General features: G+C 35.2%; 2 protein-coding genes across 5 annotated transcripts in view; one reads left to right on the top strand and one right to left on the bottom strand.

The window, feature by feature from the left end:
* LOC112053141 (uncharacterized) overlaps nucleotides 1-15,633 on the top strand; it is a 33,327-nt gene extending 17,694 nt beyond the window's left edge. For both annotated transcript variants that reach the window (XM_052889024.1, XM_052889025.1), the window contains exons 2-5: nucleotides 3,777-3,937; nucleotides 6,588-6,787; nucleotides 12,582-12,796; nucleotides 14,940-15,633. In XM_052889024.1, coding sequence (XP_052744984.1) covers nucleotides 3,777-3,937; nucleotides 6,588-6,787; nucleotides 12,582-12,796; nucleotides 14,940-14,960 — 597 coding nt within the window. In that variant the 3' untranslated portion in view covers nucleotides 14,961-15,633. The remainder of the gene's footprint in view (nucleotides 1-3,776; nucleotides 3,938-6,587; nucleotides 6,788-12,581; nucleotides 12,797-14,939) is intronic.
* A 5,106-nt stretch (nucleotides 15,634-20,739) lies between these two features.
* Nucleotides 20,740-24,851, bottom strand: part of LOC112053142 (uncharacterized) — a 30,359-nt gene continuing 26,247 nt past the window's right edge. Inside the window, exons 4-5 of one of the 3 annotated variants that reach the window (XM_052889022.1) lie at nucleotides 23,449-23,702; nucleotides 21,577-23,046 (exon numbers count right to left, since the gene is read on the bottom strand). In XM_052889022.1, coding sequence (XP_052744982.1) covers nucleotides 22,343-23,046; nucleotides 23,449-23,702 — 958 coding nt within the window. In that variant the 3' untranslated portion in view covers nucleotides 21,577-22,342. Of the gene's footprint in view, nucleotides 23,703-24,851 lie in introns of all 3 variants that reach the window. The other 2 variants (XM_052889023.1, XM_052889020.1) reach the window with 2 other exon arrangements.

Here is a 24,851-nt window from a genome sequence, read left to right as displayed (position 1 = left end):
TGGATGTGGTCTATGGTACTAAAACCTTTTCGGAAACCGGCTTGTTCGGGAGGCTGGAAGTCGTCAAACCTATTAGCGAGACGATTCGTAATGACTCTCGAGAACAATTTGTAAACATGGCTTAGCAGCGAGATGGGTCTGTAATTCTTCAGCAAGGTGTTGTCACCTTTTTTGAAGAACAGAACCACCACGCTCCTATGCCACGCCTCAGGCGTCGTGCCCTCGTGAATGACGGAATTTTTAACCTATAATCAGCTACAATTACATAGTATGGAACTTCTTTATTTACACGCCCCTACAGCAAAAATTAATGCTAATGAAATCAAAGCGCATATCACCAATTAGTTAATTAGTAGGCGAACGTATATTTACATGCATTGTTTATGGAAAAATGCTTCGATAGAATGAAAGTGTTTAGTATATTGTTTCAAAAAGAATCTCATGGGAAAACTCTCGCTTATATCCCATCGGATGAGAACATTACACGAAAAAACTGATAGAAGTCAGTTGAATAATTGAAACTCCTTGCACAGTAGGCAAGAAAATATTCAGATCAGTCTATTTGTATAGCTGATTAGGCCTTTCTTTATTCTTTTTGACAAGAAATCTTTGACGGCATCCGTGACGCAGTGGTATGCGCGGTGGATTTACAAAACGGAGATCCTGGGTTCGATCCCTGGCTGGGCAGATTGAGATTTTCTTAATTGGTCCAAGTCTGGCTGGTGGGAGGCTACGGCCGTGGCTAGGTACCACCCTACCGGCAAAGACGTACCTACCGCCAAGCGATTTAGCGTTCCGGTAGGATGTCGTGTAGAAACCGAAAGGAGTGTGGATTCTCATCCTCCTCCTAACAAGTTAGCCCGTTACCATCTTAGACTGCATTATCACTTACCATCAGGTGAGATTGTCAAGGGCTAACTTGTAAAGAATAATTAAAAAAAAAATCCGTTGATTGCGATCACACCTGATGTTAAGTGATGATGCAGTCTTAGATGGAAGAAGGCTTACTTGAAAGAAGCAAAAGTTCAAATTCAAAATGGACTAAAGGACTACCTATACGTCAATTAAGAGGGGTTCAAGGAATCTTTCTTTTAAATTATACCTCTGCTCGCGTAAAATTCGGTTTTTTATTCTCTATTTCTGGACTAGTTCTAAATTGCGAGTAAATTGATAATTAGATACATTTGTCTACATATCACTCTCTCCTTTGTCATAGATGCGAAAGAGATAGATAAACTTATGTTGTTATCTCATCCCCGTTGGTTTCCAGTCATTAATTATTAAGTTATTTATGAAGTCAATCACTACAATCCATTATATCTTAACCTCGAGCTTATGTCACTAATGCTTCATTAATACATTATTAATATTTCAACCTCAAATCCTAAGTACCTGTAAAGTGCGGTAACTGATTCTCAAAGTAAGGATATAGTTCCCTTGTGGGTATTAGATGCTTTCAGATGATAAATCACCTAAAGAAAATTAAAGGCATTTAGCCGGTTTAGAAATACATAACATACCCCTGGAGGTTTTCGCCTGCGAAGTTTCCTTTCCCGTGTTACTCGCTTATATTGCATTTTTCTATTGGTGGAAAAATGTTTTAAATGGGTCCAGTATTTTTAGAGTTTTGTAAAAAATAATTAAACAAAAAAAAACATTGCTTTAATAAATCACACAAAAAAATTAACAAATGTCTATACTAGTACATTATTATTTTCAGAGAATAACCAATGCTGTTTGAAGGGCGCAAGTTCACTCGTTTGTTTAAATTAAATATGCTCTGAAACTATTGGGGCGATTTGAAAAATTCTTTCAACATCCTAATCCTACATTATCCTTGAAATAAGTATATAGGTAAATATCTTGGTAAGTAAAGATACTAAGTAAGTATATAATTATCCTCGTAGTCTCAAGAGAACGGAAACAACGCGGGTGAAACCGGGTGCATTTGTTAGTAATAAACAAAATAAACCAAACAACATTATTACAAGCTAAATCTTTTACATTTCTCTTTCTTAGTTCGGAGTTTTATTCTTCGTCAAAATGTTTGTAACTGTGAAAGCTCTCGGTTAAATCTTTTAAGCGTTTTGAGTAACTTTTCCCGCTAATTTACAGTGAGGTTGTTACGGGAGAGTTAAATTAGATCATTTGGTATAATTTGAAATTGTTTGTTTTTATATGCATAAACAACCTATCATCATCATCATCATTGTCATTCCATATTCGGCTCACTGCTGAGCTCGAGTCTCCTCAAATCTATACTAAAGCCATCATCGATGTGCACTGTTTACTAAAAAAGAAATTTAAAAATGAAGGTTTAAATCGCTAATCATTTCACCTCTAATAATAATTATAATTTAATTGTTCTTAAATTAATTAAAATGATTTTTCATAAGCTTTGAATAATTTGATATAGTTAATAAATATTCTGAATTATATTTTATAAAAGAACCTCCTTTTTTTGGAAGTCGCTTAAAAACAATACATACAAAACAACAAAACAAAAATAAGTTATGAAATAATGCGTTTTCTACCTTCATTTCCATTTTGTTTGTTGGTATACAGTACACATCGAATATGGCTTTAGTGTAATGATAATATGTTATTTTCCATTCCTATTAAGTTTAGTAAAAAGCCGTGATAGCCCAGTGGATATGACCTCTGCCTCCGATTCCGGAGGGTGTGGGTTCGAATCCAGTCCAGGGCATGCACCTATAACTTTTCAGTTATGTGCATTTTAAAAAATTAAATATCATATATCTCAAGCGGTGAAGGACAAAGATTGTGAGGAAACCTGCATACCAGAGAATTTTCTCAATTCTCTGCATGTGTGAAGTCTGCCAATCCGCATTGGGCCAGCGTGGTGGACTATTGGCCCAACCCCTCTTATTGTGAGAGGAGACTCGAGCTCAGCAGTGAGCCGAATATGGATTGATGATGATTAAGTTTATAAAAACATTCTTCATTTAGACTGTTCAATCGAGTGTAATATGATGTTAAGAGGTTATTGTACCTACGTATCTAAATATTAATTACTAATATTCCATACATTTTAGTGAGTTTCAGAAAATTCTGGAACATTCGAACATATTTTTTTCGACAGTTTCCTTAAACGTAATTAACTTATAGTTACTGGAAGTTTTTTCTGTCCTCATGACCAAAGAAATAAAGATATTAATCTTTATTTCTTTTGGTTTAAGTAAATTCTGTACATTCAAAAATTTTCTAGAATGTTCGATCAGACTTTATAAGCGAGATTCAATAAGCTGGAAAATCACTTTAATACAAATATATCAAGTACACTTATTTTAAGTGGGCGGTCAAAACTCAAAATCTTATTCGTTTACAGTGCCTACACTGTTAAAGATGCCAAGCCAAGCGATTTAGCGTTCCGGTACGATGTCGTGTAGAAACCGAAAGGGGTTTTATCCTCCTCCTAACAAGTTAGCCCGCATCATCACTCACCATCAGGTGAGATTGCAGTCTAACTTGTAAAAAAATAATAAAAAACATGCATCAATGTCCAATTGTCTCTTCCTATAAGAAGTCGATTAAAAATCACCTATGCTAATATTATAAGGCTGAAGAGTTTGCTTGAACGCGCTTATCTCAGGAACTACTGGTCCTATTTGAAAAATTCTTTCAGTGCTAGATAGCCCATCTATCAAGGAAGGCTATTGGCTATATAATATCCCCGTATTCTTATGGGAACGGGAACCATGCGGGTGAAGCCGTGCGGCGTCAGATAGTTAATTCTTTTTATTGTTTAATTCCAGATGTCAACATCGGAAGACACGCTAAAACGTGGCCTCACAAACAAATGCGTGTCACGGGAGACCTCATCATGTATCGCCATCGAACTAGTCGGCTACGTGGACCGGATGCTCAGGACAGCCGCCTTCCAGCTCTCTGACGACCTCATGATCGTTGATGAGAGGTGAGAAATTAAAATTATATATTTTTTATCTATACTAATATTATAATCAGGAACCGAATATCATATTTGAAAAATATTTTCAGTGATAGATAGCCCATTTATCGAGGAAGGCTATAGGCTATATTATATTTTCAAAAAATCAGCGATCCTTCCTGAAACTCCAATAACGTAACCCAATGTGTACAAAAGTTTTGTTTACATGGTGTGCGCTGCAAAACTATTGATGTTAGAATAACATAATGTACTATAACTTTGTAGTATATATCATTTTCTACAAAAAAAATCGTGACAGTATATATTTATCTTCTATATTTTAGCAGATATAGTACCTTTTGTACTTTAATATTATTTAAATCATATACTAAGGTTTACGTCATTATTTACACAACTAAACTTAAATTCTTATCAAAATGAATTATTGACCACTTTTGCCCTAATAAGGCAAATTATTATTATTTTGAGAGCCGTGTTAGCCCAGTGGACCTTTTACCTCTGCCTCCGATCCTGGAGGGTGTGGGTTCGAATCCAGTCCGGGGTGTGCACCTCCAGTTGTGTGCATTTTAAGAAATTAAATATGACGTGTCTCAAACGGTGAAGGAAAACCATCGTGAGGAAACCTGCATACCTGAGAATTTTCTTAATTCCCTACGTGTGTGAAGTCTGCCAATCCGTATTGGGCCAGCGGATTACTTGAGGATTAGCTAAATGCTAAAAAATACTAGATTCTGAGATTAGCGCGTTCAACCGAACAGAGGAGTTAACATTAAAAGGTATTTAAGTTCATTTTACGGAAAATGTGAAAATCAAGTAGTATTTTCCACCCCAAAGGACAAAATTATCCAATTTTCCGCCATGATTACGGCATTGAATCCACCGTCTTTTTTGTGTCGTTTATCTAATGTTTGCAATTCGTTTGAACGAGGAAACAATTTATTAAATGTGACCCTTATAATCTCAAAAACTAGCTTTTCTCTTATCTTTTATCAAGTTAATTCAGATAAAAGAATAAAAATTAATTGTCAGTAATTAATGAAAATGTGAGTTATTAAGTTACGATTTAAAGTTTTAACCAATTTGCATAGTATGGAAAAGGTCTTAAAATATTTTAATGAATAAAAAAAAATTGGTTTCTGAGGATCCACACCAATGGCGCCTTTAAATTTTTATTAAATTAAATATTTTAATTACATTTTGTATAAATTTTGGTTCGAGATGTGTAGAGCGCGTCAGGCAAATTCTTGAGAACGACTGAGAAACAAAGCGATAATGAATTCACTCGAAATTATATTATCTTTTCTTCCAATGAAAGTTTCTTATATTATCTTTCTGATAGATCAGCCGTTAACTTACCCACAGCAACCCAAAAGCTACTAAGCATTAGCTGTAGTAAAAACGTTAGGTCCCCGATTACATATAAAACCATAATAGATACTCGAAATTCTTACATTGTACTATATTCACTCACAAACCTCATTCGTTAAGATTAGTTTTTTTTATAAAAAATAAAAGTAATGTAAAATATTCAAACGAAAATTTATTTGTTTCATCAATAACATCATTATCAATCCTTATTCGGCTCACTGTAAAGCATGTTTCACATTCTCAAAACAGAGCGGTTAGGCTTATGTATGCAGGTTTTTGTGAAGAAAAACATCGTGAGTTACAAGTGACCGGATCGAATTCGATCCTACGCCCTCCAAATCAAAGTCAGAGGTCATATCCACTTGGGCTATCATCGAGTTTACTTATTTAGAAACAGTTAAATCTTCTTTAATTAAAATCGAGACGTGAAATAATAAATCTTTATAAACCAACCCCATCTACTGTTTGTTATCTTAAGGTTCGATTTACCACTAACCCTCTAATATCCCGTTTGATCTCAGATTATTTAATTTACGAGGATTTAATTCGAACTTTGAAAACACTGTTTCGACCAATCCGACACCACACTCAAAGGGAATTTCAATAACAGTTACGAAAGTTTATAATTGGAATACTGAAGGTTTAATATTAACAAGTTAATTTACCGGTTAATGTTTACGTGTTCGTTATTAATTCATTAATTATTTATTTGCTGCCTTTCAATTATTGCCTTTTATGTGGAACGAATTGTATGAAGATTTAAAAACAGTAGGTAAAGGTTGTAAAAAATACCATTTATTTTTTTTATTCACTGATTTATTTACTTACTAAATGCACTGACTATATCTCTAAGTAATGAGAGATTACTCGTAAAAAGTAGGTATTTAAAATAAAATTAAAACTGCCAATAACGAATTTTAAATATTTTTAACAGTTTTTTTTCTATATTTTTTTAGCGATTAACGTAACCCTAAACAAGAGAAGGATCTTCTTTATCCAGTCCTATCGCAAAATACGTTCTTAGCGAATATCTAATCATAAACAACCTTCCTGTCAAATTTCATCTTTATACGTCAAGCGGTTTTCGAAATTTCGTGATGAGTGACCTTTCGCATTTATATATTATTATAAAGGAAATAGACTAAAGGAAGGTATCATTATGTTAAAAAACGCAATTTTACTTAAAATCTAAACGCCTTAATAAAGTTTCATTCCAAAAACTTATTTGCAGGTTCAAAATGACAATGTAAGTTGTCCTAAGATTATTTATTTTTTTTAACAATTCCAGCAATGGAGCCGCAGCAGAAGTTCAAATCAAGCCGGAGTCCCTTGCTCGCGCGGGCACATCACTCGAGGACCAGGCACAACAGCTCATCATGGACAAACTGTGGAACTTCGCGACCACGCGGTCCTTTAGGTACAGGTTACTAGACAATGCGGACGTCGTCATCGCTGGGAAGACGGAGAAAGATGGCTCATTGGGCGTAGGTATGTATGAACATAAAGCATGTCCTCTTTGACGTATCTCTTAATGGCGACACCTTGGCTTGAACGTCTAGAGTGCGCGTGTGGCAAAACCAAGTAGTTTTAAAAGTCCAATTTTACGAATATCAAAATAACTGACCACTATAATAGGATTTTGCCTGGTTAAAGAAAATATAGTATTTTACGAAATAAGCGAAAAAAAACACGTTTGTTTTTATAAAAACTATATTTATTTACACTTATTGCATTTTCAAGAATTGTTATCTTAAGTAAATAAGAGATATTATATGCTATTTATATATGCATAATAATATATCTTATGCAAAATAAAACATGTTTGTAAAATTATGTACAGTATATTTTTGCGTACTATACATATATATTTTCAACAGTATATAGTACACAAACCCGAAATATACTACAATACTACAGTACAGTCGGCAACCCTAGCTGGTTAACCTACTGTTATGTGTCAAAAACACGTGTAACTCTATGGTGAAAATACTAGTAAAATGCCATGGACATGAATAGGCTAAACTTACTGAAAATTAGGTTATTAAAAACCTTGCCAAATGCGTATCATAAAACCATTCTACATTGTAAAATAATATCTATGCGGAACATAAAAACAAAATGCAAAATAAAGTACAAACACATATAACTTATCTTCAGCAAATTTTTGCCAACAATGGTTTGGAGATCAGCCAAAAACTAGTGACCAGCTTCAATATACTAAAAAATATTTTTTAGCCATATTTTAAAAAGTTTTGACTCAAAACCATAAATTCCGTGTCGTAGATAGATAAAATACACAATAAGAAACTTTTTTTAAATCGAATCAAGGCAATCTAAAATTAAAAAAATAAACAGTTTTAATATTTCAAAGTGGTTCAGTCATCATTATCATATCAGCTGCCTTCCACTGCAGGATATAGGCCTTTTGTAGGCACTACTAAACTTTGCGATTTTGAGCCACCTGCATCCAGCTAATCCCTGCGACTCGCTTGATGTCGTCAGTCCATCTGGTGGGGGGTCGACCAACACTGCACTTTCTAGTGCGGTGTCGCCATTCCAGCACCTTGGGACCCCAACGTCCATCGGCTCTTCGAACTATGTGGCCTTTCGCCATGTCCGTCTGTCTGTCCGTCCGTCCGTCCGTCCGCGGCTTAGCGCAGAGACTATTATTACATCAAAGCTGTAAATTAGCATGAGCATGTACATTAAAAATGTAAACAAATTCGTAAAATTTAAGTCTTGAAAAATTGATTTTTATAGGGTACCTCCCCTTGTGTAAAGTGGGAATGAACCTATTTTTTACTTGTTCATTCCGTAGTGTGGGGCCTACAATTGGATAGGTCTTTGAAATATGTGAGTCTTTCAAAAATATTTTTCGATTTAGGAATCTGTTTGTAAAATAATAAGCTTTTAAGAGCTAATTTTTGTTAAAGACCCTCTACCGGCTAAAAAATTGACGGATCTATTCAAAAATAGGATATAATATAATTAAAAAATAAGGTATAATATGTGAATCACATTCGAATACCCCGGAAAAAAAGTTAAATACAGCTTTATTTTTAGCTAAGAGCTACTTAAATATTTGAATATACAATGGGTAATAAAGCATACTTATTTATTCTGCGCAAAACAATATTAAATACTCCGAAATATTAAGGCCACTATAATAAACTGGGCAAATCTAATTAGTAATGACAGTTCTCCCAGTCGAGCAATATTTCACAATGACAAATTGTCCTAGAAAACGAAACTCATTTAGAAAAACAGTTCCGAGATTAATGGCTTACAAATTATATTGTTATTATAAATTTCAAGTCCCTCTGGCTGAAATTCAATTTGTTATAAGCATTTTACTATAAGAGGCTGTTTAAGGTTAATTTATTTCGACGGTGAAATCGAGCTGTCTTTTAATTATTCGTATACTGACAATAAACAGTATTTTGGTGTTTCTTGGTATGCCTGGGTTGGATATCACTACTACGACTATCACTTGATGGATTTTTACTGATAGTAGGAAATTAGCTGTAAAAAGCCTATGCTCATTTACATTAAAAAGTAAGTATATATGTCGGTGCAGCAGACTAAATTCCACTTTCGATAACGGAGAAGCCGTAGCCTCAGAGCAGTTTCTAAGCTTTACGTGTCAAGGATCGCAGATACACAAAGTAACACTATCGATCATGTACGGAACGACCGGTTAACTTACTTATACAGTTCTACCCTCTAACCACAATATTGATCAAATATAGCGCTGATACTATCAGATGTAAACCAAGATTAACTATTGTGGAGTCAAGCACGGGCAGGATCACGGACTGGCAACCGCTAGTAGTTGGGTTAAAGGGCCCTTTTACTACATGTAATCGCTCCTCATCCCCGCTCCTGTTGGGTCTCAGCCAAATAACTAACAATGCAATGTTATTATTATAATGGCCTCACTATACGGATAACTGACTGACTCACCCAATTCCTTCATTCACTAAACTGACTAGATCCAGCTAAAGTATTCAACTGAATAAACCTGAAATCTACCTCGAGCTCTCTCAGAGATTGTCAACTGACAGATGTCCACAGACAAAAAACTGACAGATAAACACGTACTCCTTGACGTTTCTAACAGATATCGACACCTAATTAGTTACTATAATTAATGTAAGATGGCGCTACTATCAAATCCTCCGACATTCATATAAAAATGAATTTTATTTGTGTTAAAAGTATAAACGGAAAATTTGCAACATTCTAAATTCAATACAAATATTTATCCACTTCGTGAGAGAATTTCTATTTTTCACACAAGTCTAAAACAACCTTTTTAGTAAGCGGGGTAAAAAAGTGTGTTAATGAAAATAATAAATGAACATAATATTTGCGTTTCACATGTGGGAATATGAGAAAATAGAGGTTTTTATTATTTTTAACAAAGAGTATTTATTATTCAAGTTATTATTTTAAAATTTGCGGCTAGAGTACTCTGGTTGCTGGCGCACGTTTTTAATTTAATTGCCAATCAGCGCCTGCGAACATTTCGTTAAATGAAACTTAATTGTATTCCATGTTTAACATTATCTTATTAATTTTAAAGTGGAATTTTATTTTTTTGGCTGGTGGGAGGTATCGGCCGTGGCTAGTTACCCTACCGGCAAAGATGTATCGCCAAGCGATTTAGCGTTCCGATGCAATTTCGTGTAGAAACCGAAAGGAGTATGGATTTTCACCCTCCTCCAAACAAGTTAGCTTCCATCTTAGATTACATCATCAGTTATCATCAGGTGAGATTGTAATCAAGTCAGTCAGTCCAAACTTCTAAATTGGTATATATAAATGCGAAAGGTTTTTATAGTTCTATATTCATAACGAAATCTCAAAAACCGCTTGATGTACAAAGATAAAATTTGGCAGGGAGGTAGTTTATAGACAGTAGACATCCACTAAGAACGGATTTTGCGAGAGGGCCGGATAAAGGAGGTCTAAGGGCGGACGAAGTCGCGGGCGTCCGCTAGTTATGAATAAAAAGAGCAGACGCCCCGCGGTTTCAGCCGTAGGAATACGGGAAAAATGACGCTCAAAAATAACATAATTTGTATCGGTAAAAGAGCTTTTCAAAATCGCTTTAGTGTATCCAGAGATTACCCCCAGATTACAAACTTTACCTCTTTATAATATTAGTAACTTGATATATATATTTACAACTACTCGTATTTACATACAAAGTTATTATCAAAGTTGGTGTTATCTCATTGCTTGGACCGTCAGTTATTTGTGGAACAGGGGCGTAGCTATCGCCGTATGAGCCGTATCAATGACTAGCTGACGCCGCGCGGTTTCACCCGCGTGGTTCCCGTTCCCGTAGGAATACGGGGATACATAGCCTGTAACCTTCCTTGATGAATGGGCTATCTAACACTGAAAGAATTTTTCAAATCGAACCAGTAGTTCATGAGATTAGCGCGTTCAATCAAACAAACAAACAGTTAGAATAGATACAGCGCCCCCTTACATGTTAATGCAAAAATTGGTAAAATGTGATTCACAATGTCACTTAACCTGGGTGCTTCCCGAAAAAAAACTGCTTAGAAAGTTTCACTTCAGAAATGACAAAATTCCAAAAAAGCAATATCCCGGGTTAAGCCTGCAGCTAAAAAATGGAAATATCCTACATAGGTTAAGTCACTGTCATATATATTTTAGCAAGTACTTTTAGTCAGGGATCCCTAGAACATTTTATACACCTGATTACTAACAAGCTAATTTTTCATGAGTAGCTTCATCTATTCATATCATTACCTATATTGTTTCTTTTGTGAGAGATCTTTACCCTGGGCCCCAACTTATATTGATACAGGGCCCCAAGGCACGCTACGCTACTGGTTTGTAACTATTATAAAATCATTAGGGTATGTGTGTGTGTGGGTGTGTTCTGATAACACATACACCACTGAACAGTGTTGTGTATGTGTTATCAGATGGAAATACTAATGGAAAAACTATTTTGCTTTTGATTCTGATTACTCAGAAAAGCTTTGAATTTATTTTTAGTCTATCTATATTTTATTAAGCATGTAGCAAAAATCCAAAAAATGTACGAGCCAATTAGCAAGCATGATAAAAACATTAGAACTTTTTCTACAAGAAAAATACACAGTAGAAGAAACACTCCTCTTTCCATCTCCCTTCGACCCCTTTTCTGTAGCTACGGTTCAAAATTTAGTCTTTCCCGGACTTCAAAAATTGCAGGCAATTGCAGAGATTCTCGAAATTAAGGTTGGAGGATTGGCTGACAAACTTACAAGCCTCAATAAAATGCGGTATGTGTGGCTGTCACAAGCTCTCCTTACATATACCCTACGGAGACGGCCAGATGAGATTAAAAGAGGAAAAGTCCATTGACAACAATCTCACCTGATAATAAGTGGTGATGCAATCTACGATGGAAGCGGGCATACTAGTTAGGAGTAGGATGATAATCCACACCCCCTTCGGTTTCTACTCACCATGGTACCGGAACGCTAAATCACCTGGCGGTACGTCTTTGCCGGTAGAGTGGTAACTACCACGGCTGAAGCCTCCCACCAGCCAGATCAATTAAGAAAACCTCAATCGGCCCAGATCCCAAAATGACAAAAAATGTTCTTTTTGAAAAATAAATAGAGAAAGGACCCGAAAAATACATGTTAAAGAGTCCTTTTTCCTTTTTTAATTAAAACAAATACTGCAGGCGCATGGCTCGCTACTGTTTTGCATAAAACAAATTATAAATGACTTAATTAAAACAGTACGTTGATACTAAACTTGGTTATTAAGAAGTTGTTTATTTAAACGTATAAAAATAATTTCTCTTCAATTAGTACATACCTTTTTATTATTTTTTTTATCATAAACATTTTATTTTAATCTTTTTTTTATTCTTTACAAGTTATCTCTTTAATGCAATCTCACCTAATGGTAAGTGATGATGCAATCTAAGATGGAAGCGGGCTAACTTGTTAGGAGGTGGATGAAAATCCACACCCCTTTCGATCTATCCAAACGATGTCGTACCTTATGTTTATCATCTGCCTATTTTAGTAAGTTAGGTAGTATAGCACATAATATGCCTTCTTCTCTTGGTCGCATGGTTTTCGTTCTCATAAGAATATTATATTATTGATTAAGTAAATAAATAAATTATCCAGTTACTGGATGAATAAAATTAATTTATTCGTACGGTTGCTGTATGAATGAACTTCGATCACACACATTTTTAATGCGACTTTAAAATGGTTTCATTCTTTATTTCCAGGTGTATCAATGAAAGCCCACAAAGCAATCGAGAGTGGTAGAGCAAGGAACAAGAACTTCGGTCCATTCCTCGCCGCCGCCGCCTTGAAACTGGGCCTACTGGGGGCATTGACCTTCAAAGGCCTCTACCTGATGGTCGGAAAGGCTCTCCTGGTGTCAAAGATCGCGCTCCTCCTGGCGACGATCATCGGCCTGAAGAAACTGTTCTCTCCTCAGGTGACCGACTAATGCATGCATGGACTTTGTTGCATGGAACCGCATGCTAAAGTGTGAGTTGTCTTTGCATGTACGTATAAGCTGAGAGCTAGGGTGTGATTTGTTCATTTTTTTTTTAATTTTACGAGGTTTTATTCCGTGTCATTGTTTCATTATTTGAGGAGCTTTTTGTTACGGCTTTTGGTCATGCTGACTACTTGAGGTAAAATCGTACAATAAAATTCTATTGCTGTTATCCCTAATTGATAGAGCTGAAATGTTACAGGCTTAGTTTGTTATATAAACAAAAAAATATTTTTTGTTAAATATTATTCATGGACATATCTAATTCTGATAAAAAATAATAAGAAAATTCTGAAGACATACTCAAGAGAGATACTGTTTATTGAATACTTGCCACAAGAAAAATGTTTATTAATTGCTTGTAATAATAATTGACGTAATTAAATTACTAGTAAAACGTTCTCTTTTTCATAAAATCCTACGGGAAACATAATTTTTTCCGGGATAAAAACTAAAATTTGTAATGCTCCAAGTTTACCTATACAAAGTTTGTCAAAAAAGGTTCAGTGGCTTAGCCGTAAAAAGTTAACAGACATACAGACGGAGTGATACACGACTACTTTCGCATCTAGAATATCAGTTTAACCTAGTATGGCTTGGGCTTCGTCGTTTTAGATTATTTTTATTGGTTAGAGCAATTTCAATCAAGAAGTGTATGAACTTTCGTGTTCCCTTTTATGAATTTCTGTTCACTTAATTTCAGCTTGATAAACTTATTCGAATTTTAACAGTCTTATGTGATCTTTTCACAATCTTTTATTTTATTGGTTATAACTATTAATTTGGTACTCGATATTTTGAACAATTTGCTCACTAGCTCTTTGACAATGTCTTGTTAAGTTGCATGTACACTTGATTTAATTTAAGTGATTGAATTTTGCAAGCGATATTGAATGAGAGTGATTCTTACTATTTATTCGTGAATGTGTCATCCTTTTTTATTATATTAATAAGAAAGAGATGCATAATATTCGATATTGTTATTATAATTTGAAAGTATTGTAAAAAGTAAGCCAAGATAGCCCAATGGATATGAACCTTTGCCTTCGTTTCGGAGGGCGTAGCTTCGAATCCAATCCGGGCATGCACCTCCAACTTTTCGGTTATGTGCATTTTAAGAAATAATATCATGTGACTCAAACGGTGAAGGAAAAACATCGTGAGGAAACCTGCATACCTGAAAATTTTCTTAATTCTCTACGTGTGTAAAGTCTGCCAATCCGCAATAGCGTGGTGGACTATTAGCTTAACCCCATTCATTCTGAGACGGAGTCTCGTGCTCAAACAGTGAGCAGAATATGATATGGGTTAATGATAATGATGAAAAAAAAATTATATAATTGTTTATCATATTAAAATTTAAGGTTAATTTGTTGTATTATGATATTGCCAATTAATAGCATACTATGTCCATGTCATAATAAAATTAATTGAGGTAATAAAGAGCAATGCTGAAAAACCCAGGACCTATATATCCCATAACTTTAGTATTTTTAATAACAAAAATACAAATGCTTCTTAAAATATCTTAATATTGTTAGAAAAATATTATTTCAGTGTGAAATGAACGTAATTTGAATTTAAATAAGCATATTTGTGACGGCAAACATTTCTTGTATGAAAAATTTAATGACTTTAGTGCATTTAGTGAATAAGGACATTTTATTATTAATAATTATTGTTTATTTATGGTCTTTCTACTCATAGCTGTTCAAATGATGCTCGTGATTTTGTCAAAATAAATTATTTCAGAATAAATTTTTATTATTGTTCTGTAAATTTATGAACTACTCGTACTCGTAAAACAATGAACATAACGTTCTTTTCGTAGCCTTTTCTAATTAATTGCTAAACCTTTTTTTCTGCTTATAACTTTTAATTCAATTTAACACACATATACTATAATTCGTTTTCTGTAATTTACCCATAATAGGAAAAATATATAAATGCTTTCTAAGGCTTATAACACATTCTGTTCTATTTTTTTACTAACTATGAATATAAAAATGACTATTTTAATATAATATAAATGGAATAATTTTATTACTTTTAAAGAACTTATTTTTTGAATACTTTTCAGGCTATCATCAAAAAGGACTAAATCATATTGGTGAATGGGACCTGACGGAGCGATTGACGAACCTTTCGAGGGTTTAATCTCAACTAACAAACTGCTGATGTGGTAGAGTTAACAATAAACTACAAAATGAAGGTAGTTTTACAAAAATACAAGGCCTCTTTTACACTGTACGAGTTGTGACTCCGTCCGTAATTTATTAAGAAATTAAATATTTCATTATTTGTTTACTATTTGTGGATGAATAATATTGATTGAACAAGAAATACGGACAATAGTGTTTCGTTATCAAGAAATATTAGCCACATAATCAACTTAGAAGACCTGATTAACGTCAATTATACAAATATTCTTGCTTATGTTTACGTTGAATTAATACCAAAAAAAAACTACCTAAATATAAACATAGGCACAGTGTACAGGGGGTCTTAATAATCAATAACACTTTAATTTAAAGTGTGGCTGCCTAAAGTCAATATTTTATTTATTGTTAACTCTGTCACAAATGATTCGGTAACGATTGTAAATAATTATTTATTTTATTTATTAAAACCTTTACTAACTTGTAAAGTAGCTGGTAGCATTTAATTTTAATGTAAAAGCTGTGTGCTTGGAATGATATAATAATAATTTAATAATTTATTGGCATTAATATACTAATGGGTATTTATTGTGGATTAAATGGAATATTCACTAATATATTTTTATTTTGTAAAATCCCTTATGTTTTATCATAATCCAGTAACTCTAAATTTTCATCATATTAAATAATTATACCGTGCCGTGAAGCCGTGATAGCCCAGTGGATATGACCTCTGACTCCGATTCCAGAGGATGTGGGTTCGAATCCGGTCCGGAGATGCACCTCCAATTTTTCAGTTGTGTGCATTTTAAGAAATTAAATATCACGTGTTTCAAACGGTGAAGGAAAACATCTTGAAGAAACCTGCATACCAGAGAATTTTCCTAATTCTCTGCGTGTGTGAAGTCTGCCAATCCGCATTGGGCCAGCGTGGTGGACTATAATTGGCCTAACCCCTCGAATATAGGTTGATAATGAATAATTATACTTTACTGACTAGTAAATGCCCGTGACTTTTTCCTCCAATAGTCGTTCTCTTGTCGTGTGGTTCTATTTTATTTAGGCGTCACTCAAAATTGTTTTTCCAATGCATTAAAAAGGTCTCCCAATACAGTTTAATTTTTACATTTATGTAAAATAGAAAGGTTTTACATAGTAAGAGGTTGATAAGTCAATAAACTCTATACATTTTATGTTATCCGCATATCATTTTATTTATACGACCAGCGCCGGCCCGAAGTAAATTTTAGAATGGAGCGAGATCCAATTATGGCGCCTCTCCTGTTTGCTCCTAACAAAGACCTCAACCATACTCTGGAGTGATCAATTGAAAATCAGACGCTAGACCTACCATCTACGGTCGACTAGGATTTTAGAAGTAATAGAATATCGATAACTTCTATAATCATATACTCCCGGACACCGGATGGCGAAGCGATGACACCCGCGCACTCTATCCGCGTGCGCCTCGTTAATCTCTTCGCTTAAAATTTAGACAATCGAAAAAAATAATTTTCTTTTATTTTTCTTTGCCATTTAGGCGCCATCTAGAATTTGGCGCCTGGAGCGACTGCTCCGTTCGCCGTATGGACGGGCCGACCCTGTATACGACATGAAGCAAGAGTTTATTTTAAAGCAATCCCTGTTTTATAAGAACAAAAAAAAATATACCTCAAACTGTCAGTAATTTTAGAATTCTCACAAGCCTAGGAAAAGAGTCTTACCAGCACCAAGAATAAAAAAAGATTATACCTTCAATATCACGTTTTTTGTCAAACGAATTCAATTTTCTCGATTCATTGCTCATACAATGTGATATTCTTTGGCATTTCGCTATTGGAAATTTCCTATTGTCATATATGACAAAGCCCAATCACATGTGAAGCTAAAGGGTTGATTGCTCTTGCAGGCGTTTCAATAAGAAAGTTCAATTTGAAGGAATTACGTGAAAGTCCTGAAATATATTTGTTTTTACTGCCTGCTGGATGGGGTAGTGAAATATTAAGATGTTTTTTTACACTATCTTTAACGTATGCTAGTGTCATCCGGTGCTTACTGGTGGATGGTAGGGTGGTAACTAGCCACGGCCAGCCAGACCTGGACTAATTAGGAATCCCTCAATCGGCCCAGTCGGGGATCGAACCCAAGACCTTCTTGTAAATTCACCGTGCATACCACTGCGACACGGCCGTCTGAGTTGTGAGCTTACTTATCACGCAGCTCCAGAGCGGGTTGGCGGGCTTATGGCGATGTTCTGGGTAGCATAGGGGAGGTACAAGACAAGCGTTCATCTTGCCTCTAATACATACCTACCTAAAAATGTCCACCAACTCTCGGGCATCCAAAATGACGTGCGCGCTTTGCTGGTGAGCAAACGTCGAGGTGACGGCACGCATTAAGCATGTCCGAAGGCGAGGCGTTTTTGTAATGCTAGCCACTCACCAACCGATAAGCCTGCAGCCAGCGATAAGTCAGCTTGACAGCCGATAAAACTAATCATGTGTTGGTTGCAATCTGTATGATGTCATGCACAACGCGATCAACACACAATCAAATTTATTGGCTGTCAAACCGTCAGCGTTGCAGGCATGTCGGCTTATTGGATCTTCAGTGACTTTACGTTTAGATAGTTATTGAGATGTAATAATGTGTCTAGACCACGAGAATGACCTTACCCAGTTTAATCGGTTTTATAGTAATAATTTTACACATGAACAGAAAAATAACCTGAAATACGAAGTTTTCATCGACTCGCGAAACGACTGGAAGCCTGGCGCGCCAACTTGGAGAAGAAGAAGCAATACGTGATGGAGAATATGAAGAATATTATGTACTATAATGAATATATTATATTATAATACTAAACCGTGGTTTTATTGCCTAGTACTAGAGGTATTTACGATTATTCTAATCTTCGATCTATTCAATTTTCAAACCAACGTTTGAAGCATCAATAGCTCAACGGTAAGAGCTGTTGGACTCATCACCGAGGGGTGGTGGTTCGATACCCGCCCCGTTGGTCTATTGTCGTACCTAGTCTTTCCCGACTAGTTGGAGAGGAATTGAAATATTGGACATATTTTAAAATAATTTGGCAAATATTCTTATTTGAAAAAAAACGCACTTATTTTTGTTATTGCTTCATTGATCCAATTAACCTGTTTAAATTTAGACAATGATATCCTAGGTTCAATTCCTGTTTCGGGTTTTAAATAGGTATATTTGAGACAGTCATTAGCCCTCGACTGCGACGGCGAACTGTGTAGTCTAAGATGGAAGCGAGTATGGAAGAGGTAATAACAAGTTTATTCTACCTACTTATTATATCTTGGAGGGTTTGCACAGGGCATCGCACCCCAACAAAATCGCTTGGCCAGAGTAAAGTTATTTACTGTGGCTTGGCGGTACATCTTTGCCGGTAGGGTGGTAAGTGGTAGGTAACTAGCGATGGTCGATGCCTACTACCAAACTAAACCTGAGCTAACTGTTTTCTTCCAATATCGACTTAACTCGTGACTCGCTCAAAAGTAAATGATCGACTGCATGAGTACCCGCGTTTTTAGAGAAGGAAAAGTATAATACGTAATTGACATTTCGTTATAAGTGCAAGTAGTCAAAATTGAGCTATTTACAATTAAAATTAATAAACTAGAATATAGAAATCTTTTCAAAATACATTACAAATGTTTTATTAATAACATAAATATTTAATAAATAAAACTTTTGAAGTCATTGAGATCTACATCTACTAATAATTTTAAACCATAACTGGATTACAAAACCCAAATAACTTATTTCTTCGATCCGAGCGGGAATCGAACCCTGGATCTCTCTCTCCGGTGTAGAGAACATCAGCATTACCAACTGAGCCAGAGAGGTTGTCAATATTATTCGACCAACACTTGCAAGCGCCAATGAAGTACTCGTAGTTATTTTAATAGGCTAATCCAATTAGCGTGTTCATCTTTGGCTCATGAAATCCTAGGTTCTATCCCTCGATTGGTTATTAAGAATAAGACTTGCCTAGTTTATAAAAAAATATAAATTGGGTTTGTCATGCCAGAAATGGTCTGTGGTAACCCAGGGTCGCTGGATGCTTTCGGCTCGTAAACGAAGTGTTTAGAAAGTCTTTACAAGAGGCCTATGTCCAGCTTAGCAACAAACGTCGATATCCGTCGACCAGCGAACAGCCTATGTCCAGTGACATCCGTCAGCTGATAATGATGATGATGAACCCCAGGGTTGGTAAATCCGTGATAATACGCGATGCCTATAACAAATTATGACATCGATCCCAGACGTTATTAAGACACGCGGCACCGTATTTGACAAATTTTGGCAAATGGTGTCAGTTATCATTAACATTATAAAATAGTGATTATTACAATATAGTCAACCATTATTATCACTCTAAGCCTTCAAGCCATTGATATACTCGTATGGTGGGTCTAAGCTTCTTTTACTACAGTATCGTCGTTATTAACCCATATTCGGCTCACTGTTGAGCTCGAGCTAGGCCAATAGACCACCTCGCTGGCCCAATACGGATTGGTAGACTACACACACGCAGAGAATTAAGAAAATTCTCTGGTATGCAGGTTTCCTTACGACGCTTTCCTTCACCGTTTGAGACATGTGATATTAATTTTCTACTACAGTGTAGAGTCGAGGAATGTCTCCAGCTATTGGTCTAGATATAATAATTTGGCTGATGATAATGATGATTAATACGGTTAGATATTGCTAGAGTACCTCTTTAGTTCAGTAGTAAGTCTTTGTGGCTTCAGATCACGAGATTCTGGGTTCAAGTTGTTACATTATCACTGACAAAGTTCGTCCATCTGCGAACTATGTGGACTCAACGAGTCGCGAAACTGAAGTGGCAATGGGAGCCACTTCAGCAGACGTTGGTTTTCCAAACTGCTGGAATGGCGACCACGCACTCGAAAACGCAGTGGTGGTCAATCTCCCACCAGATGGACTGATGACATCAAGCAAGTCGCAGAAATTCGCTGGAAGCAGGCGGCTCAGGATCATGATGTTTGGTAGTGTCTACAAAAGGTTTATGTCCTGCAGTGGACGTGCATCGGCTGATAATAATAATATGATGATGATGATGATGATGATGATAATGATGATGATGATGATGATGTTGATGATGATGATGATGATGATGATGATGATGATGATGATGATGATGATAATCATAGGAATAGACGTACCTATAGTTTACAGTATATAGCAAAATAGCACATGGACATCTAATTAAATAATAACATTTAGATAATCTGTACTGTATTTAGATAAACCGTTGATAATCGAAACGGTTTCAAATGACAGGCTATCCAAGAAAATCCCAATAAATTGAAAAAAAATAGCGGACATACAAACTTACATGCAATATGAGAATCTAAATTGTCGATTATTGGTGATATGATATTTTAAACAGATAATAATTAGCTAATATAATGTTTAGGTCCGCTAACTGGCATTAGAACAGCGAGGCGGGTCTCGCGTTATAGTGGATCATTGCAGTAGGTTGATAAATATGAAACCTAAGCATTTATAATAATATCGTTACCACAGAGAAAATACAAAAAATACAAATCATCGTAACAAGAAACCCCTGCTGGTATAAAAAGAATTTAGGTAGGGATTGTTATCATAAACTTTTATTACAATTTCTTTTTCATACATTGAAATAAATAAAACAAACATTGGTTTCTGTATACTTTCTTTTATTCCACATAGTGCTGAATAAATAAGCCTTAAAAACATATGTACCTAAAATAAATTATCTTTACTATTTTATAAATAAAGTCGACGGGACTCGCGCTCATAATACCTCAGAATTAGACTAGATAACTACATGTAGGTTCAGTCTTGTAGTGATTACGTCACTACAGATTATACCTGTCATAATAAAAATGACGGTAGAACATCTATTTAATAGATGTCATACGTTGTCTCAAATACACCTGTGGGGTGGCACGGTGTCAAACAAATCAGTCTTACGCTGACCTCCGTCGAGGGCGGACCGATGCCTGCCTACTGGTGCAGTTATGAGCCAATGTATTATACGGTAGTGTAACATAGCACACTACAAGTCTCAAAACAAATACGAGCAGTCATCCGCAATGTTTTAAATTGTCTGGACGGCCAAAAAATGAAGGCGGATAAGATCCAAGTAAGAATTTTAAGTTCGGTCCAGAAACTTAAAACACTGCGTCTGCGTTACGTTTGCTAAATGTCAGATCACCACATGTCAAATTCACAGTCAACCGGATCAAGTAGACAAGTGGCAATCTGACATTTAGCAGAATATGATCTAACTGACGCCACTTGATCCTTTACTAAATGTCCAATTTTGTTAATGAACCGTTGGCATAGCCATTGTCGGGCTAAACATTTGGCTCTGCATTTCCTGCATGTCCTGCATGCCTTGCATGTCGTGCATTTGGGGCAAGGCATACATTGGCATGGTCATGGATGGTGCGCTTAGCGGCGTCTCTGGTATGCCGAATAGGAATCTGAAGTAGCGCGCGAGGTTCCATAGAACATTGGGCGCCTCCGGTACCCTGCACAACACAACATTCGTTACTTACAATGCAAATATCAATTTAAATCACTTACAGAATTATAACATGAACCCAAACAATTAAATTATTAGATACGTTATTGATTCCACATCAACGAAATGTGATTCTAAAATATTTGTAAGTTCCATTAGAATCTTAGTTACTCGATAACTAGGGTAAGGATTACAAGTGTATGTAAAAATTTAAATGTTTGGGCATTGCATTCAATAATAATTGAAATTTTGGGCATATGAGAGCATTAAAAGCCATTGAGGTGTTAACATAAATAAATAACAATAAGTCAACTTTCAAAACAATTTACTGACAACAAGTTATGAATATTTAGCAGTTACCGCCATATATACATGATATGATAAATTATATTAGATTATATATACATATGAGTAGAAATATTATTTAATCCAATTAATGAGATTTCTGAGAAAATTGACAAATTATAAAATTTCAATTGATATTTACAATACCTACTATTACATCATATTACCTACTATTATAATATTAATAAACCGCCACCAAAATAAATGCAGAGGTTGTAAAAGTTAACCAACACGGCAGATAATTATTATTCATTTCTGACGGTTGGTACTTTAACCGTTTTATAATCTGTTATATTTCGCTGATAAATTACTTAGCAATGTTTTTTTTATTTGTAAAGTTGCTAATAAACTTATCGGCTTACGTATAATATGATATAGAACTTCTAAAACAGATATGTTTACATGCAATCACTCTGCCGCAGTTGTTTCATTACTCTGAACCTTTGATTGTGATACTTTTTTCTTCTTATTTTTGTTTTTAATTTTATTTTTGATTTTATTTTTATTTTTTATCTTTATTTTTCTTTTAGGTTTTGTTGGAAAATCTTCAGTAATATAATTCCTAAGAGCTTCATGAACTTCAACTAAACCATCAATTGCGTCTAAATAAAACATCACTATATTGTAGGCAATTGTATAGAATATTGGAGGCTCTTTTGACTTCAATGAGTCTTGCACAACTTTTTCCGCATAACCATCTACGTTTTTTAACACATTAGTGAAAGGATTACTTATGTATTGAAAAAAACCAGATAGTCCTCTACCAGAAGTTACTGCAATATTACTTAGATTTCTATCATAATTATACTCTGAAATAGAATTAACATTATTGGACTCATACGAATCTAGACTTCGTTCTACTCTTTTGTGTTTCTTCATTATTTTCTTTCTTCGAAGTTTTCTCATATTTTGAGTCTTTTTTCGGTGCTTTCGTACTTTATTTCGATGTGTATTCGAATTTGTTACATTATATACAACTATAGGCTTCCAATCCGTTGGTTCTAATGATAAAACACCCGCAGTAGTTGTTTCTGAAGTATTATTGTTGTTAACGAAAATATTACGTCTAAGGATTGGTTTTCTATAAGACAAAAGTCTATTATTATTAGAACCTGCAGAAAAAATATTAGGATTAACAAAATATTTCACGCGAGGGTAATAAAATGTATGAGGATAGTTATATTGGTACTTTTTGGTTTTTATATACTCCAGATAATCTTTATTATTTTTTAATCTATCTAGGTTTAAGTTTAATTCAACATATTTCTTTGGTCTATGTCTCGGTGTTTTACGGTAAGACATTTTCCTTTGAGCGATATTTCTCGGCTGAGGTATCAATATTTCTCTAGGTCTTTTCTTTTCTTCATCCGGTTCAACGCTCTTTGCTGTAGACACATCAGAGTTGAGACCTCTAAACGTTGGCATTGCATCGTAGAAGACGTTGGCTATCGGATCGACGAAGCTTCTGATTTTGTCGACGACTGGTTCAAATATTTTGAACAGTTTTGACTTACCATCCCATCTCTCCGCTGCCCGTGTGGAGTTAACTAGGAGCTGCGTTGGCGCCTGTTGCGACTGCTGAGCACTAGCGTCACTTTGTTGTATCAGCTCGTGCTGTTGGGAGTGCGAGCCCAGCGCTGTTGGACTGTATAACTCCGGAGACGCAAACTGTGGGCTCACTCCGTTAACGGAGTATGCGTGCGACGTGGCGCTTGGAAAATCGATCGGATATTGTGAGTATAGGTACGGATGGTTTTGCAAACCAGCGCTGGAATGCAAATAAATATAACATTTTAAATAAGCTGATTGTCTACATCTTTCCAGTCAGTCTCACCAGTGTATTAGTCTCAGTCGTCCTTTTGGCGTAAAACGTTAATGTCCGTAGCGGTTTCAGTCATATTGAGGTTTGCTGTTATAACAAATATCCTTCTGATATTTTCACATTCCATCGTTAAAATATTCACTCAATTTAAATTAGAGTTTAAATTAATGATAACAGTTTGCGTGTGCCTATAAACCCGTTAATGGTAAAAAGTAAAAGTACAAACCAAATACATAAAATCAGTTGTAAGTAATAGTAAACAATACATGATTTATTACATTCGATGTTTAAAATAAATTATCAGCATGATATCGTTGGAATCGGTAATAAAACCACCGGTATAATTATCTCCAATTCTGTTTCTAAATTCCATCGAGCAATAGTACAGTCACGTCAAAGTCCGGTGAAATCTCATAAATTAAATATGTATGTACATCGTAGTAGTGCGTGTCGGTAAACAGTACAGTGGAAAAAGTCGGTACAGTCATGCGAGTAAACTTATTAACATTCCATAGAACAGATATCGATGCAAACTTTTTGTCCGTTTCCCTGGCGTTTTCCGATTTTAATTCGGATGATTAGTTAGAAATTACGCATACCAACATTGTTGTATCACGACACATTGGAAATGTGAATGAATAATGGTTAATAATACTCGTTATAATAAGGAACTAAGAGTTTTATTCGGTTTTGTTTTTCACGATAGTTATTTTAAGTTTTAGCTTATAAGTTTGCATCGATGTCCGTTGGAAAAATCAATAATTGAAAGACTTTGCACCAAAAATATTTTTATCTCCGAAGTAAAAACTGTTATAAGCTTTTGATTTAGGTAACATTTTATCCACAAATGTGTCAAATTTATTACAGATAGTCAGTCAGTTGCAGATAAATAACGAAAAATGGGACTTGATTGTAAAACGGAAACGAGACAGTGTTTATTTTTCAAACAGTGGAAACCTACGTTCCATTTTCCACAAATTTGTCAGAAAAATAAAGCGAGCACCTGTGATGTTCAAACTGAAAATTTACTAAGACTGTACCCAGTTTTTTTGGGTCATAGTTACTTTGGATGATGGACTGACAAACTTTCATCTT

The sequence above is a fragment of the Bicyclus anynana genome, chromosome 24, assembly GCF_947172395.1.
Source record: "Bicyclus anynana chromosome 24, ilBicAnyn1.1, whole genome shotgun sequence".
In the NCBI taxonomy this organism is placed as follows: domain Eukaryota; kingdom Metazoa; phylum Arthropoda; class Insecta; order Lepidoptera; family Nymphalidae; genus Bicyclus; species Bicyclus anynana.
Note: the sequence above shows the minus strand (reverse complement) of the source record. Positions and strands in the feature narration are given on the sequence as shown.